The 14,624-nt window shown below is 37.2% G+C and overlaps 2 protein-coding genes and 1 long non-coding RNA gene across 3 annotated transcripts in view; 2 read left to right on the top strand and 1 right to left on the bottom strand.

Moving 5' to 3' along the window:
• The window catches only part of LOC127520703 (uncharacterized), a 269,016-nt gene that overhangs the window by 12,879 nt on the left and 241,513 nt on the right, over window positions 1-14,624 (bottom strand). The window lies entirely within an intron of this gene.
• ska1 (spindle and kinetochore associated complex subunit 1) lies at window positions 543-6,540 on the top strand. Its single transcript, XM_051909131.1, has 7 exons — window positions 543-703; window positions 1,445-1,534; window positions 2,563-2,687; window positions 2,878-2,981; window positions 3,154-3,294; window positions 5,381-5,550; window positions 5,812-6,540. The coding sequence occupies exons 1-7, from the start codon at window positions 559-561 to the stop codon at window positions 5,958-5,960; spliced, it is 924 nt and encodes a 307-aa protein (XP_051765091.1). The 5' UTR covers window positions 543-558; the 3' UTR covers window positions 5,961-6,540.
• On the top strand, window positions 6,711-14,492 carry slc2a11l (solute carrier family 2 member 11, like). Its single transcript, XM_051909126.1, has 12 exons — window positions 6,711-6,821; window positions 6,897-6,995; window positions 7,253-7,413; window positions 8,967-9,091; window positions 9,180-9,309; window positions 9,724-9,872; window positions 11,507-11,697; window positions 11,949-12,059; window positions 12,189-12,290; window positions 13,431-13,506; window positions 13,615-13,742; window positions 14,212-14,492. The coding sequence occupies exons 1-12, from the start codon at window positions 6,798-6,800 to the stop codon at window positions 14,428-14,430; spliced, it is 1,515 nt and encodes a 504-aa protein (XP_051765086.1). The 5' UTR covers window positions 6,711-6,797; the 3' UTR covers window positions 14,431-14,492.

The raw sequence follows: 14,624 nt of genomic DNA, 5'->3' as shown, positions 1-14,624 counted from the left end.
CCGGATGATAATTACCTCAGTCGTGGATCGACACAGTATCTTCACCTGTACAGAAAATTCCATGAGAATCTACTGAATTCCATGGCCCTGATTTAGCTACTGTACAGTGTGACTAAATAAAATGCTTCAATAAATGAAGCATTTTTTCTATTTCCGTTTATTAAAATAGACAACATTAGACTTGGACTAACTAACAGTAAAATCCACTCATTCTTGGAAAGAAAAGTTTTAAGTTATTCATAGTTATTCACCTATACTCTCAAAAATAAAGGTGCTTTATTTGCATTTATAAAGTACCATAAAGTTCCATAAAGTACCTTTAACATCCATGGAACTTTTCCATCACACAGAAGTTTCTTTATATTAATAATCTTAGTGTGAATGTTCTTCACACGTATAAAAAAAAAAAAAAAAAGTACTTTTAAGAATTGTTCACTGAAGCTCTTTAGGGAATCCAGAATGGTTCTTCTATCTGTGGCATTGGAACCTCATTTGTAAGATATTTTAGGTGCAGACAAAATATTTTTACACCCATTATGGGTCAATCATTCGTGAGAAATGCTGAAGAGTTTCTCTCTGACGAAAGTGCGTGGACGAATCACAAAGTGCCTTCTGCGCGTGCGTGTGTTTAAATGTTGGCGCGATCTGACTCCATATCCTTTTCTGAAATATATTGATCAATCCCATAAAAAACATAGGACAGGTAAGTATCATTAATTGTACTTATATTTCCTTTGTAAATTGATAATGTTGTCGATTTATCCACAACTTTGTCGTTAGATTGAGACCAATACAAAACGCGACTGTCCTCTGTACTTTTAGTTTCTTTAATATTTACACTGATGAAGAAGAAGTGTTTGTGGACCATGTTTTATGTCTGTAACAAATCTTTTAGACAGAAGAAGAACTGTTAAACGGTGTTTTAGGAGTGCAGTGCGGTCTGTCAGTCACTAGATTTGTTGTTGTTGTTGTTGTTGTTGTAAAGCTGTTCAGCCAGCGCGATATGCGTCAAGTCACGTCATATGTGAGTTCATCAAGACAAACAAAAATAAACGAGGAAGAACAAATGATAAAGCCTTCCATGAAAGCTTTAAATGTAAACATTTCGGCCTTATCAAGAGTAACGTTAGATATAATTTGACTTGTGACATGTCTTGTGTAACTTACTTGCATTCTGCAGGGTTGCTAAGACGATGCTAAGCGGTTGTTAAGGTTTTAGCAGTGTTTGTTAATGTGCTCTGAGTGGTTGCTGGGTTATTGGTGTTTAGAGGGTGGCTGTTGCTAAGCTGTTCTAGGTGGTTGCTAGGCCGTTGCTACGAATATCTATCTTGTTCTTAGGGTGTTGCAAGGCGGTTGCTAGATAGAGGAGTTACACTCCTAAGCGTGACCTGTCTTTGAATATATGCTCTTGTTGACCTCTAATCTTTTTATCTTCTTTTTAAAGAAATGAATCACTGTGAGCTTGAAGAAGTGACACAACATATTAACAACAAAATTTCTATGATTAAAAGACTCCTGGAGCTTCGAGCTGTTGGTAAGCTGCCTGCATTTGCTGTACCTGTTACTAGTGATGCGCTGAAATCTATTTTATTTTACAAAAAACAAAATTACTTTTCATTTAGCTGAAAACTGAAAATAAAGTATTGCTTATTACATTGGGGTAACTGGATAACTGAATTCCCAGAGTGTCATGTTCTCATGTGATAAATTTGACCAGTCATAGTAAAGTTATTCAGCAACAAGCGACCTTTCAAATATTTGAGCTAAACACGTTTTACATATTACATCATTTTTGTTCATGTTGAAGTGTATCCAGACTGCTGACAGTCAAAACATGCCAGCGGAGAAGCGCTAACAGTATATAGACCCTTTTTTTTTTTTTTTTTAATACACATTTCCAGGTTTCTCAGAAGTGGAAGTCTTCATAATTGGGTAAACTTTTATAGCAGTGATTGAGAGACTTCACTAAATATATTTTTTGTGTTTCTGTTTGCGCAAATAACAAAAGAAAAACTCCACAATATTGTTTTCACAACTTTCAAAAAGAGGGAAAAAAATAGAGAGCGATGGATAACGGCAGAGAGAAAGATGTCAGTTTTCCCATCAGTCCATATAGCCGCTGTATTAGAAACACCCTCACAGCAGCGTTAACTAGTTTTTTGTCATTTGATGCAAAGGTAATATAATGCCAAGTATAGTGTTATAAATGTACATACATTTTTATTAAAAAAATGTATGTAAATTTTTTTTTATATAAAAAAAAAAAAAAAAAAAATGAAAATATAAAAAACTTTGCAGGATTTACAATATTGATGACTGGTAAAATGTGTCATCACAGTCTGTGAAAAGGGTCTATTTAACATCACTATTTAGGCCCTCCAAAATTATTTTCTTTTGTTGTTTTGACCGAATATTTCGGGTGCCGAAATTGCAGTGCATCTCTACCCGTTAATCTGAAATAATGAATAAGTTCACAACCTGACTTATATTTTGTCATTTTATATTGTGTTCCTTGTTGGTGGTATGATTTGTTATGGTATGACTTATGTGAATTTTCTTTAGCAAAAGATCCAGACAAACGGGGGACCCTTCTCAAAATCGAACAAGAAGTCACTGCCATCAATGAGCTTCTTGATCGCTTTGAGAGATATGTGGGCCAGCAGAGAGACTTGCTGAAGCATTTGAAGGTGTCTATGATATTTTTATTAATATTTACTTTATAAAATCTGTAATTGTAACATTTAGTGATGGGAGAAACTGAGCTTTTTCTGAATCAGTTGAGCCAAGTTTTTATTAATTTTGAAAGCGCATATGTTCAAAGCTATACATATATATTTTTCTTCTCTTTTATGAATCTTTTAATTATTTTTCTAACAGGATCTAGAAGGGTTTTTCCAGGAGGACGTACAGGATGCCCATCACCTCAAGAACAACACCCCTCCGCACATGCCCAAAAGGGGCCAACAAGCAGCTCCGCAAGGGTATTTCCTATTTTTGTGTCTATTTCCTAACTATCCTACAGTGGGATGGTGCCTTATTCAGTTTGCTTCATCATTAGGAAGCTTCACAAAAATCTCAAAAAGATAAAGCCTTAGCCAGCTTCTGTTTGACTGAAACTGATGAGTTTGGCTTTTTTTTTTTTTTTGTCTTCAGAGGAGGACAGGTGGCAGTTCAGAGCAGGCAAACAGATGCGCCCCCCGCCCCTCAAGAACAGGTGCCGCCCAGGAAACCTCTGCGCAACCAGATCAAAGAGATGGAGTTCATTACCGTCCCAGAGTTTGACAGCATACCACCGTGAGTCCCTCCACAAATGTCTAAACAAACTCTGTGAGCAAATATAGTAAGGAACAGTAAACAGTAGCTGTGTTCCAAAACACCAGTGAGCCGCCTAACTAGACAGCATAGCAAGATCCTGATGTGAAGGTTGTTTGACTTCATGCGGCACTGCAAATATCGTTAGTGTAGTTCATCTTGAACAAGCCTGTTGTCTTTTGACAATCCCAGAATGCACTGCGATGAGTTTTTTGTTCAGTTCCAAAAACATATGAAAAATCTTTTTACAAATTTTACCAAATATTTATGCGTCCTATACAGTTTTATGCTGATTATAGCATACTGTTGGCTTAGCAACATGCTACCACCAAACTCTATTGAGGGCAACAGTGGCCGTCCATTTATTCAGCGGCCTTGGTTCTGGAAGTATGTTTCCCATAGGAATTTTTACAGTAGTACAGTAGTAACTTGTACTTGGCCTTTTGAAAAACTATAGTTCTTGTAATTGTCTTGTAATATATTTATAGAATTTGTTACAATAAGGATATAATTACAGGTAAAAGCAGCCTATACACATAGAAACTATAGCACAGTATGCCACAGTTGTAATATAAATCTTTGGTGAAAAATCTATTCCCTTAACAGATAATCTATTATAAATTCTACAAGTTAGTCAATTTACCACAATAAATACAATAGGTAAATTCTAGTAAAGGAGGTCTTTCTATTTTATGTTGGTGCAGGATGATGTTTTCTCAGCGTCGCGATAGGAACGGCTCGCACAAATCTTGTCACACTTTTAGAGCGCATTGGTGAACGCGCGCATTGGTGAACGCGCGCATTGGTGAATTTATTTAATTGTGCATTCGCGCGCCACGCATGCACAATTAAATAAACTGGGCTTCGGTCATGTTGCGCAGATAATTGGTCCGTTCCGTTCGTACGGGAACTTGGTGCTTATAATAGTTCAACGCGCAATGTATAATAGCCTCCTCCATTAATTGCATATAGAGGGACAAGTTATCCCTTACTTCTCAGCGTGAGAAATACAAGGTGTGGCGTGTGAGCATGTGAAATGGTTGAAATGCGTGTGTCTCACGGTGGATGTGTGAGACTTGAGAGCCCTGGTAGTATTAAAGTAAAAATACCACAAAAATTGAATAACCAAATCTAAAATAATAGCATAGCCATAACTGTGTATAAATTAAATATAGAATAATCCTTATTAAAGCTTTTCTTTTGTTACTTGATTATCATTAATAGAAAGATGGCCATTTTGACATAACTGTGTGTGTATTTGAACGTTTATGTGTAATAAGCCGCGAAAATCTGACACTCGCGAGAGGCGGCTATGTGTGTGCGCTTTGGATGAGAGCGCTCCGACTGAAGACCGTCTCTCGTGAATACTTCATAGTTTAAAATCGCTTGAATTCATAAATTGGCGTGATTTAAAACAATGTGCACTAAAGTCTAGTATTGCACCGTGCAGCTCGCTTGCAGAGCAAAGTCAACGTGGATACTATGGATGTGGAGCCATTTTTTCATTTAGGGATAGAGAGAGGGAGAGAGAAGACGCGGTACCGCTGAATCGCTCACACTATTTGTGAAATTATGTCTCACAGAAAGTTTTAAAATTACTGATTTGCTCTGATAGTCTGTTTGGGTTCAACCTACATGCTATAGTGCATAAATGTTCGGTACCATTGGTACTTACGGTACTGTAGAAGAACAAGTACCATCAGGATTTTAAATTGTTGATACCAACTTTGTACCGAAGTATCGGTTCTCATGACATCCCAATAGTTTCTAAAGATAAATGTTACATTGTACAATCTTCATATTCCATATTCCTACTTCATATTACATTCCTGCAAAGATCACAGAAAATTTAGTCGCAATTGCTGTCCTGCGGCAAAACAGTGAGATTTTGCGAATAAATGATCGTGTCAGAAGATTATTATGTCTGGTCTCTCTGTATCGTGAGTGAGCTTCGTTTTACGCATGTGCACTAAGATGATTTAAGTGTCTTCTGATGTTTCATTGTGGATAAGAAATTTTTGATTTTCAATTTCTTAGAGTTTCTTCAACTTCACTTTTGCTGTCACAGGTACATGAAAGGCCGTGTGACGTATGACCAGCTGAACGCAGCGGTGCAAAGCATCAACACAACTGTGACTGCAAAATACAAGATCCTCCATCAGTCAGTCAAAACCCTGAACAACGTGTCCCGCACACTCCACCAGCGCTTTAAAGACCAAGAGACAAAGGACACCAAGGGTATCACAGTTTTATCTGTCTGTCTGTTCTGGAGCCGCAGTTTATTTGACCTCATTTAGCTCTGCAGTCCATCATGTATTAACAGTCTTGTCATATCGAGAATTGAGAGTCAACTGTTTGCTCCAAAAAACTAACTCCACAGGCACATTGAACTGGTGTTATAAGTGCTCTGATAACTAAGGTCATTTATCCTGGTCTGGTATTTAATAAGCTCTTATGGGCTGAAAGAGGTCATCCATCAACGCTTTTTGTGTCCCACAGGTCAGTTTTTCATCGTGGAGCAAGACATCAGAGAGTTCACCCAGCTGAGGGTGGACAAACGGTTTGTGGGCATGTTGAACATGCTACGCCACTGCCAGCGTCTTAAGGAGGTCCGAGGCGGTGGTGTCACACGTTTTATCCTGCTATAAGGGTCATCTCCATCACATCACTTTGAATGGAGTTTTAAAAGACACTCTGCACTAAAGGATATGTTTGTTTGAGAGCTGTTTGCCGTGGGATGATCTTCAGCATCCAAATTGTTTGTCAAATCATCATTATGTACATTAAAACCTGACGGAGAGATGGATTTATGTGTAAAATATGTTCTGTTATTAACTTGCCTAATGAAACTTTCACATTTTGTTCTACAACATAAATTACACACAGTTAAACATCAAATTTTGAAACCGTTGTGTGCTCAAATATAGCACAAAAACTCATTATTTTGCTGAACTAACGTCTCTTCAATTATTGTCAACAACAGACTTAATTTACTCATAAATCCTGTTCTAAAAACCCATTAGATATTCCCAGGAGCGCCGCATGGTGAATTTGCATTCCAGGTCGGCCTACAAATTGACATTGTGAATACACAGTTGATGTTGTAGATGGGTCACTTTATCTGTGATGATGAAATTATAAATTGATTGCTGTATTATTTATATTGGTGGAAAGTGGAAAAATATTGGAGCTCAAATAAAATTGTAGTATTTGTAACCACATCTAAAATGTCAGTGTCATTTCAAAAAAATTGGCGATAGTGCTGTATTGACATTTTAGTATTATTAATTTTTGTAACTGAGGGACGTGTGAAGATGAATCCGACCTGTCAACTTTACCCCGTTTTCTCACCAAAAACTCAACCAAGCATGAAAAGTTACACATCAACAGTAAGTTAGACATTTCTGTTCTTGCTTTGTCATCTTCATGCGCTTCTTAAAAAGACATCAAGACTCCCTGTAGAGGACACTGCACTTTCACAAACGATGACGGGTGCTTTAAAACAACTGGTACTCTAACTGTTAAATTACATAATAGTATGATTGTCCAGTTCATTTTCATCAAAAATCGTTCATGTTTTGCAGGCGAGAAGTCCTGTGCTCGTTGCAGCCATTTTCATATCAGGAATAGGAGGGACCTTCCAGTATGGCTTCAATATCTCCGTCCTGAATTCCCCATCACTTGTAAGTACCTGCGTTGTTTAGTTATAAAGTGTCTTAGGGTGATTTACTGTCTCTCTTGAGCTGCAAATAGGGGGGTTGGAAGTAATCAGTATTAATCACATGCATTTATGCCGCTGTCTTAAGATGAGACATTCCCAAAGGATCAAAGAATCAATACATATCAGAGCTTATGAGTTGGTGCTAACCTGTGAAATGTTGTGGTTCAATAAAATGAAATGAATGACATAATCAACTGAGGCTTGTGCTTACATTGCAAGTTTATTAAAGAGCTGGTGAACAGCACCTGCCAGCAGCGTTATGGCCACTCTCTTGAGCCCTGGGAGCTGTCGCTCATCTGGTCCTTCATTGTGTCCATATACTGCATCGGAGGACTGGCTGGAACCCTGTGTGCTGGACATCTGGCAGGCATGTATGGAAGGTAATGGAAGTGCATCCATATAGCAGACATCCCAGTCAGGTCATTGTCTGATGCTGAATGAAGTCACCCTAAAATAGAAGACATTTTTGGATTTTGTCCATATAATGAAAGCCAATAGGTTTCAGTTTTGTTTTGCATGATATGGATAAAACCATTCAAAAGTCTGGGGTCACTATGATTTTCTTTTTTCATGTTTTTGAAAGAAGTCTCTTATACTCCCCAAGGCTGCTTTTTTTTTTTTTTTTTTTTTTTTTTTTTTTTTTAAATCTAAAACAGTAATATTGTAATATGCTGTTCAAAAGTTTGGGATCGATAAGATTTTTAAAAAAAAATGTTTTTAAAAGAAAGTCTTAAGGGGGAACATACAGCCACTGATATTTCTTTAAACCAGTCTATCCTAGATTAAGCCTCTTCAGGTTATGTTCTGTTCCTGTAACCCAGATGGCAGTGCAAAACATTTAAAATGTTAACGCTCTGGCTCATTTTAATATTCCTTAAAGGGATAGTCCACACAAAAATGAAAATTCCCTCATCATTTAGGCCCTGTTTACACTAGTGCATTTTTGTTTGAAAAAAAAAAAAACACATAACTTTTGCTATGGTTACACCTGTCGTTTGCACTACAGCGTGTTGCGTTTCATCGTGTAAATAATAACATGGAGACTGAACTGCAATCTTTGCTGGCTTTGTTGTCATTTTTAGCAGCCATTGTGCAGTTAAACTACCTACATGCGCAAGAGGCAAATGTTTACACTTGTACCCGCATGCCCAGTGTGCTTAAACGGTCATGTGACATGCGTTTTCGGTCATGTAGTGTAGACAGAGATTGTTTCTGAAACACCAGTGTAGACGAGGATTGTTTTCATTTTAAAACACCGTTTTAAAACAAAATCGCACTAGTGTAAACGGGGCCTAAGTCACCTTTATGTTGTTACAAACCTGTCTAAATTTCTTTTTCTTCTGTTGGAAAAAAAAAAGATATTCAGCAGAATGTTCATGCTGCTCTTTTCCATACAATGAAAGTGAAAAGTGACCAGGAGATGACAAGCTCTAAAAATGACAAAATGCATCATAAAATTATTTCAATATATAACTTGTGCACTATATTTTTAATGCATGGCTTCGAAAACAGTGTATATAGACTACATTTATAGTGTTTTTGGAGCCTTAATAGCCCCTAGTCATTATTCACTCTTATTAAATGGTAAAGAGCAGCATAAACATCCTGCCAAACATCTCTTTTTGTGTGTGACAGAAGAAAAAAACGAGACGCATTAAACATTTTGCTGGACAATTAATTGTTTGCTGGACGATAAAAACCTCTCCAGAACCGACCTTAGCCACCCCTGCTATAGAAGCTTACATGGTGTTAAAAAAGGAAAGAAAAAAAGAAGAAAAAAATCACACGGGTTTGAAAAAACACGAGGGTGCATAAATTACAATTTTCATTTTTGGTAACCATTACATTTTAGGTCAATTTTAAGTATTTAAATTCTTATACAAGGAGCAGCGATTAAGTGTGTTTGTACAGTGTGTGTTGTAACCCTTCATAGGAAGACAACTCTGCTTTTGAACAATGTGGTGGCAATCTGTGGAGCTGTCCTGATGTTGTTGAGTAAAACCGCCCTCTCGTTTGAGATGATCATGGTGGCACGTGTCCTATATGGCCTCAATGCTGGTGAGTTGGAAAAATCTGTACATGCATTTTCTTGATTTTTATGATGTGTTTTCTTTCTATATAAACTACTTGAGTGATGTCTGTGCAGGTGTGAGTTTGACTGTCCACACCATGTATATATTGGAGTGCGCCCCCAAGAGGCTGCGTGGGATGATTGGTGTGTCTGTGGCCTCTTTTGTCTCATTAGGGAAGTTCTTCGGTCAGCTGCTTGGGATTAGGTGGGTCATTAACAGCAGGTTCATCTTCCTGTAACATTTTCTGTTACTTTCACTGTTCATGTGTTAACCAAAAGAATACTCAAATGGTAGTGCTTTATTTTACAGTCCTGTTCCACATGTGCATTCTATGTACTTATTATACCAATTACAATAACTGGGTTGTAACAAGGTACTAACCCTGAACCTACCCCTAAACCTAACCTTAACCCATGTAGTTACCTTATATTACTAGTACATTCTTGGGTAAGTACATTGTAAGTACACTTTAAGTACACGTACTGTAAAATAAAGTGCAACCACTCAAATAAACATGTCTTCATCATACATTTTTTTTTCTAAAGATTTGAACTATAAAACTTTGGGGGGGGGTGTGGTGTGTGTGTGTGTGTGTGTGTGTGTGTGTGTGTGTGTCAGCGAGGTGTTAGGCACTGAGGAGCGCTGGATCTGGCTGCTGGCCTTCAGTGGGGTGGCTGGTCTCCTGCAGCTGCTAACTCTGCCCTTTCTCCCCGAGTCCCCACGGTACCTCCTGCTGGAGAAGGCAGACAAACACGGCTGTGAGATGGGTCAGAACCACAGACACCTTCTTTGACATTTACACATACACTACCAGTAAAATGTTTGGAATAATTACAATTTTTAATGTCTTTGAAATAAGTCTCTTATTTTTAGTATCATTACTCCAGTCTTCACATGATCTTTTAGAAATCATTCTAATATGCTGTTTTGCTGCTCATTTATCAGTTATTATCAGTCTTCAGTTATTAATAATGGTTCTTACTGTTATCAGTTTTGATTCTTTGGTGAATAGAAAATTGAAAAAAACAGCATACATTTGAAATAGAAACATTTAAAATATTTTTGTATATTTTCTGTACTGATATTTTGTAACATTAGAATTGTCTTTACTGTCACTTGATCAAAGTGTTTATTTATTTTTCTTTAATCTTATTTACCCCAATATTCTGAATAGTGTATCGGGTTTCCACAAACATTAAAGGGATAGTTCACCCAAAAAATGACAATTCTATCATTTACTGACCCTCAAGTTTCTTTGTTCTGCTGAACACAAAGGAAGATATTTTGAAGAATGTAATCAAACAATTGTGGGGCACCACTGACATCCGTAGTATGGGGAAAAATACTGTTCCTTAGATCTTACTCTGCCTGCGTGTGCGCACGCGTGTGTTCTTGTATACATGGTTAATGAGGACACAAATGTGTATAATGACATGGGTATTACAACGTAAACATGGTTTATGAGGACACTTCCTGTTTCCTCGTAAACCAAATGGCTTAAAAAACATACTAAACGGCGTTTTTTGAAATTCAAAAAATGCAGACAGTTTTCTGTGATGGGTAGGTTTAGGGGTAGTGTAGGGGGACAGAATGTACAGTATAAAAACAATTACGTCTATGGAGAGTCCCCGTAAACCATATACGTGTGTGTGTGTGTGTGTGTGTGTGTGTGTGAGTGTGTATGTCTTGATGGTTTACAGTTTAACCCTTTCATTGCTGTCCTTGTTTTGCCTGCATTAAAGGATAAGAAATCTCTTAGGCCTTGTCTTTTTATGAGTTTGAATATCAAAATAAAGACATATAACCTGTTCAATTGTAGTGCAACATAGATTTATATAATTAGTTTAATAATTAGGTTAATTAAAAAAAAAAACACCTTAAGATAAATACTGCTGGACTTACAAAATTTTTAACTGAAATGATAACTTCACACTCACTTGAAATTGTCCTATGACATGAAATTCATCTCAATTTAAATGATCTTATGAATGTGGCTGTTGTTGTTCGCGGTCATATTCGCACCAACTGGCTGCAGTAAATGTGGCATATTCAAAAGACTTTGACATAGTCTTTTTACATTTACCCGCTTTAAAAGCATTTTGCCAGTCGTGGACAGTTACTCTGTAGCCACTGGGGTGGCGCCAGCGCCGTGGCTTGTGCCCGTCATCGCTGCTTGCAGCTATATTTTTAAATTGTAATAATATTTCACAATATTACTGTATTTTTGATCAAAATAAATGCAGCCTTGAGGGCATAAGAGACTTCTTTCAAAAACATAAAAAAAATCTTACCAAACCCAAACTTTGTGTGTGAAAACGGTATTTGTAGCTCAACACATTTCATTCTCTTTAATTGTACAGTGTGTATTCTGACAAGTTGTTTGACAATGTTTATGGCTCAGCTCTGCGTAGGCTGTGGGGTGCTAAAAAGGACCCTGGACCAGAGATGGAGGAGATGTTGGCTGAACACACCACCCTGAAGAATGTGAAGATCCAGGGGCTCATGGACCTCTTCCTCGACCACAACGTCCGCTGGCAGCTCCTCACCATCCTTGTCACGTTCGTCACTCTGCAGCTCTGCGGCATCAATGCTGTGAGTCACAAAAAAGACGTGTTGCCACAGGCACCTGCTCAATCTAAAAATGATTGAATCGAGAATGCTTATTTTGTCAAAAAACAGAGCCATATGCCACACAGCACAGAGAACACATTATGAGAATTTTCTTTCCTCCAATTCTTCTTTTTGAAGAAAGCCACCGTAATTATTTTCATTCAGTTTCAAAGATGAATAATAGAACTTAAAGATATTGGTATTCAAATGGCCTGTAATTTATGTCTTTGCAGGTCTATCTCTATTCGTTTGATGTGTTTCAAGCTGCTGGTATTGCCCAGGAGGACCTGCGCTATGCCGCCCTGGGGACAGGCCTGTGTGAAGTCTCCACCTCCATTGCTTGTGTGAGCCGCGCTTTACCACCTCAACCCAGAGCCCAAATTTTTCATCTAAGCTCAAAACATGATGTGACCTGGTTTAAAGGAATCTTCTGTTGGTTTTGTGTGGTTGTTTACGGTGTTATTTTTATCCAGGTGCTGATTATTGAGAGTACAGGGAAGAGAGTGCTTCTCTTTAGGGGTTACCTGTTCATGGCGGCCTCGCTTGCCCTGCTTACAGTCGCACTTTACCTTCAGGTCTGGTTATTTTTTTTCAAGTCTCATTGTTTTATTGCCATTATATGCATTGTGTGGTTAATTATTGAATTAGAATACTTGTATAGTTGTATGTATGGCTAATAATTTAGTTATTAACAAGAAGAGTGCTGTCTGTGATGCGATTTAAATTGCAGCTACATTTAAAGGGATAGTTCACCAAAAATGTAAATAAATCAGCATTTATTTAATCTCATTCCAAACCCATTTGAGAAAGAGATGTTTTGCAGAATATCCAGCTGCTCTTTTCATATAATTGCTAAAAATTACATCAAAAATGACAAAAAGCATCATGAAAGTGGTTCATATAACTCATGTGCTATATGATCCATGTCATATTACAGATTTGTGTGAGGAACAGACTGAAATTTAAGTCTTTATTCATAGAAAATCTTTGCTACAGCTTTGAAATCTCAGGTTGCTCTTTTTCATATAATGAAAGTGAATGGGGGCTGGACTGTAATCCATGTCTTTTGAGTTTTTAAGTCATTATTCGCAGAAAACCTTCACCACAGCTCTCAAATGCCAAGTTGCTCATTGTATGGAAGTGAATGGGGACTGCAGATGTCAAGCTTTAAAAATAAAAACAACAACAAAAAAAAGTTATAAAAGTACAATGATATTACATATAACTGATGTGCTTTATTTAATGTCTTCTTAAGTCATATGTTAGTTTTAGGCTGAAATTTAAGGCTGTTATTCACAGAAAATCAACACATTTCATGTTGCTCTTTTAATATAATGAAAGTGTATGGGTACTGGAGCTGTCAATCTTCAAAATGACTAAAACGTATCATAAAAGTACAATATTATTCCATGTCTTCTGTGATCAAATGATTGTTCTGTGTGAGGAACAGACACAATTTAACTCATTATTCACAGAAAACCTACATATATCCACATATTTTGCATTTCATCGAAGAAAGAATGTCATAAGGGTTTTGAACAACAATTTTAAGTGGATTATTTCTTAAAGACAAATCAGGCAAAATAACATGATGTACATGTCAAAGAAAAACAAACTAATGAGCATTAAATGAAATGATATTTTATGACTAACAAGTCACCGTTTATATTACATGAAACTATTCATGAGATTGGATTTGTCTGGCTTTGTTATAGGAATTTGTATCCTGGATGCCATATTGCAGCATGGTCCTTATTTTCAGCTACATTTTCTTCTTCTCTAGTGGGCCAGGTACATCCACACATTTTTCTCTTGTTGTGTGATGTTCAGAGTGCATTTCGACTCTTGTTTGTGGCTCTGTTGTCTCAAAAATACTCTTGTGAATTCTCTCCTCCACAGCCGGTGTGACAGCACCACTTCCTGGTGAGATTTTCACACAGTCTTATAAACCTCCAGCGTTCATGGTGGCTTGCATCCTCAACTGGGTCGGACTCTTCCTAGTGGGCATGTTGTTTCCTCTTATAGTGGTGAGCTGGTCCACTTTTATAATTTTAATAGTTTTATGACCTATTTTTTGCTAAGAAGTAACACAAGCAGAAATTGTACATCATTTTAAGCATTTTTCAAGTGTAATCTCACATGAGATGAAGTCTCTACTCATATAAGTAGCCTTATAAAAACATGGAGCGGGTTTCCTTATGAAGGCTGCCATTTTTAGATCACATGACCATTTGAATTACTTTTGACTTAATTTTGAGCGACTACTCACTTGTTGTCCAACACTTTCACTTATCATTGCTTAATGTGAACTGTATTTTAACAGTGGAATCTGTAACTGTGAAAACATGCTTTTACATACATCCACACCACTAGATGTCAGTATAAGTGTAAGATGACGTAAACCAAAAAAAATATAGAGTGCACCTTTGAAAACATGCCTATTTGCAATGTTATTTAGTTTTTTTTTTTTTTCACTAATGTATTTCTCCATTGCAGGAGCATTTGGATTATTTCTGCTTCCTCATATTTTTTGTGTTCTGCTTCCTCTCTGGTGTTTTTGTGTGGTTCCACGTGCCTGAGACAAAGAATAAAACTGTTCTGGAGATCACAGAAGACTTTAAGAGAATGCACCAGAAACGCAGACACTCACTACAGTCCAAACTGAGCTCAATACACATCAACGATATCCAGACCACCATATCTACCAAGCTTTAGTGCCAGAATAAGTCATGTAGTCAAATCAGAAGCTGACCAATAAAAAGTTATTTTACACCCAATATTCGTTCGTTTTGATGGCTGTTTATTCTGTTGGCAACATCAAGTGTGTTAAACTGTAAGCCACATCCCATTTGTAAACTCAAAATCTAATTTCAATTAGAGGCGAACTGAATGTTGAATCAATGTATTTG

This window comes from Ctenopharyngodon idella, chromosome 10 (genome assembly GCF_019924925.1).
Source record: "Ctenopharyngodon idella isolate HZGC_01 chromosome 10, HZGC01, whole genome shotgun sequence".
Taxonomy (NCBI): Eukaryota; Metazoa; Chordata; class Actinopteri; order Cypriniformes; family Xenocyprididae; genus Ctenopharyngodon; species Ctenopharyngodon idella.
This window is presented reverse-complemented; position numbering and strand designations above follow the sequence as displayed.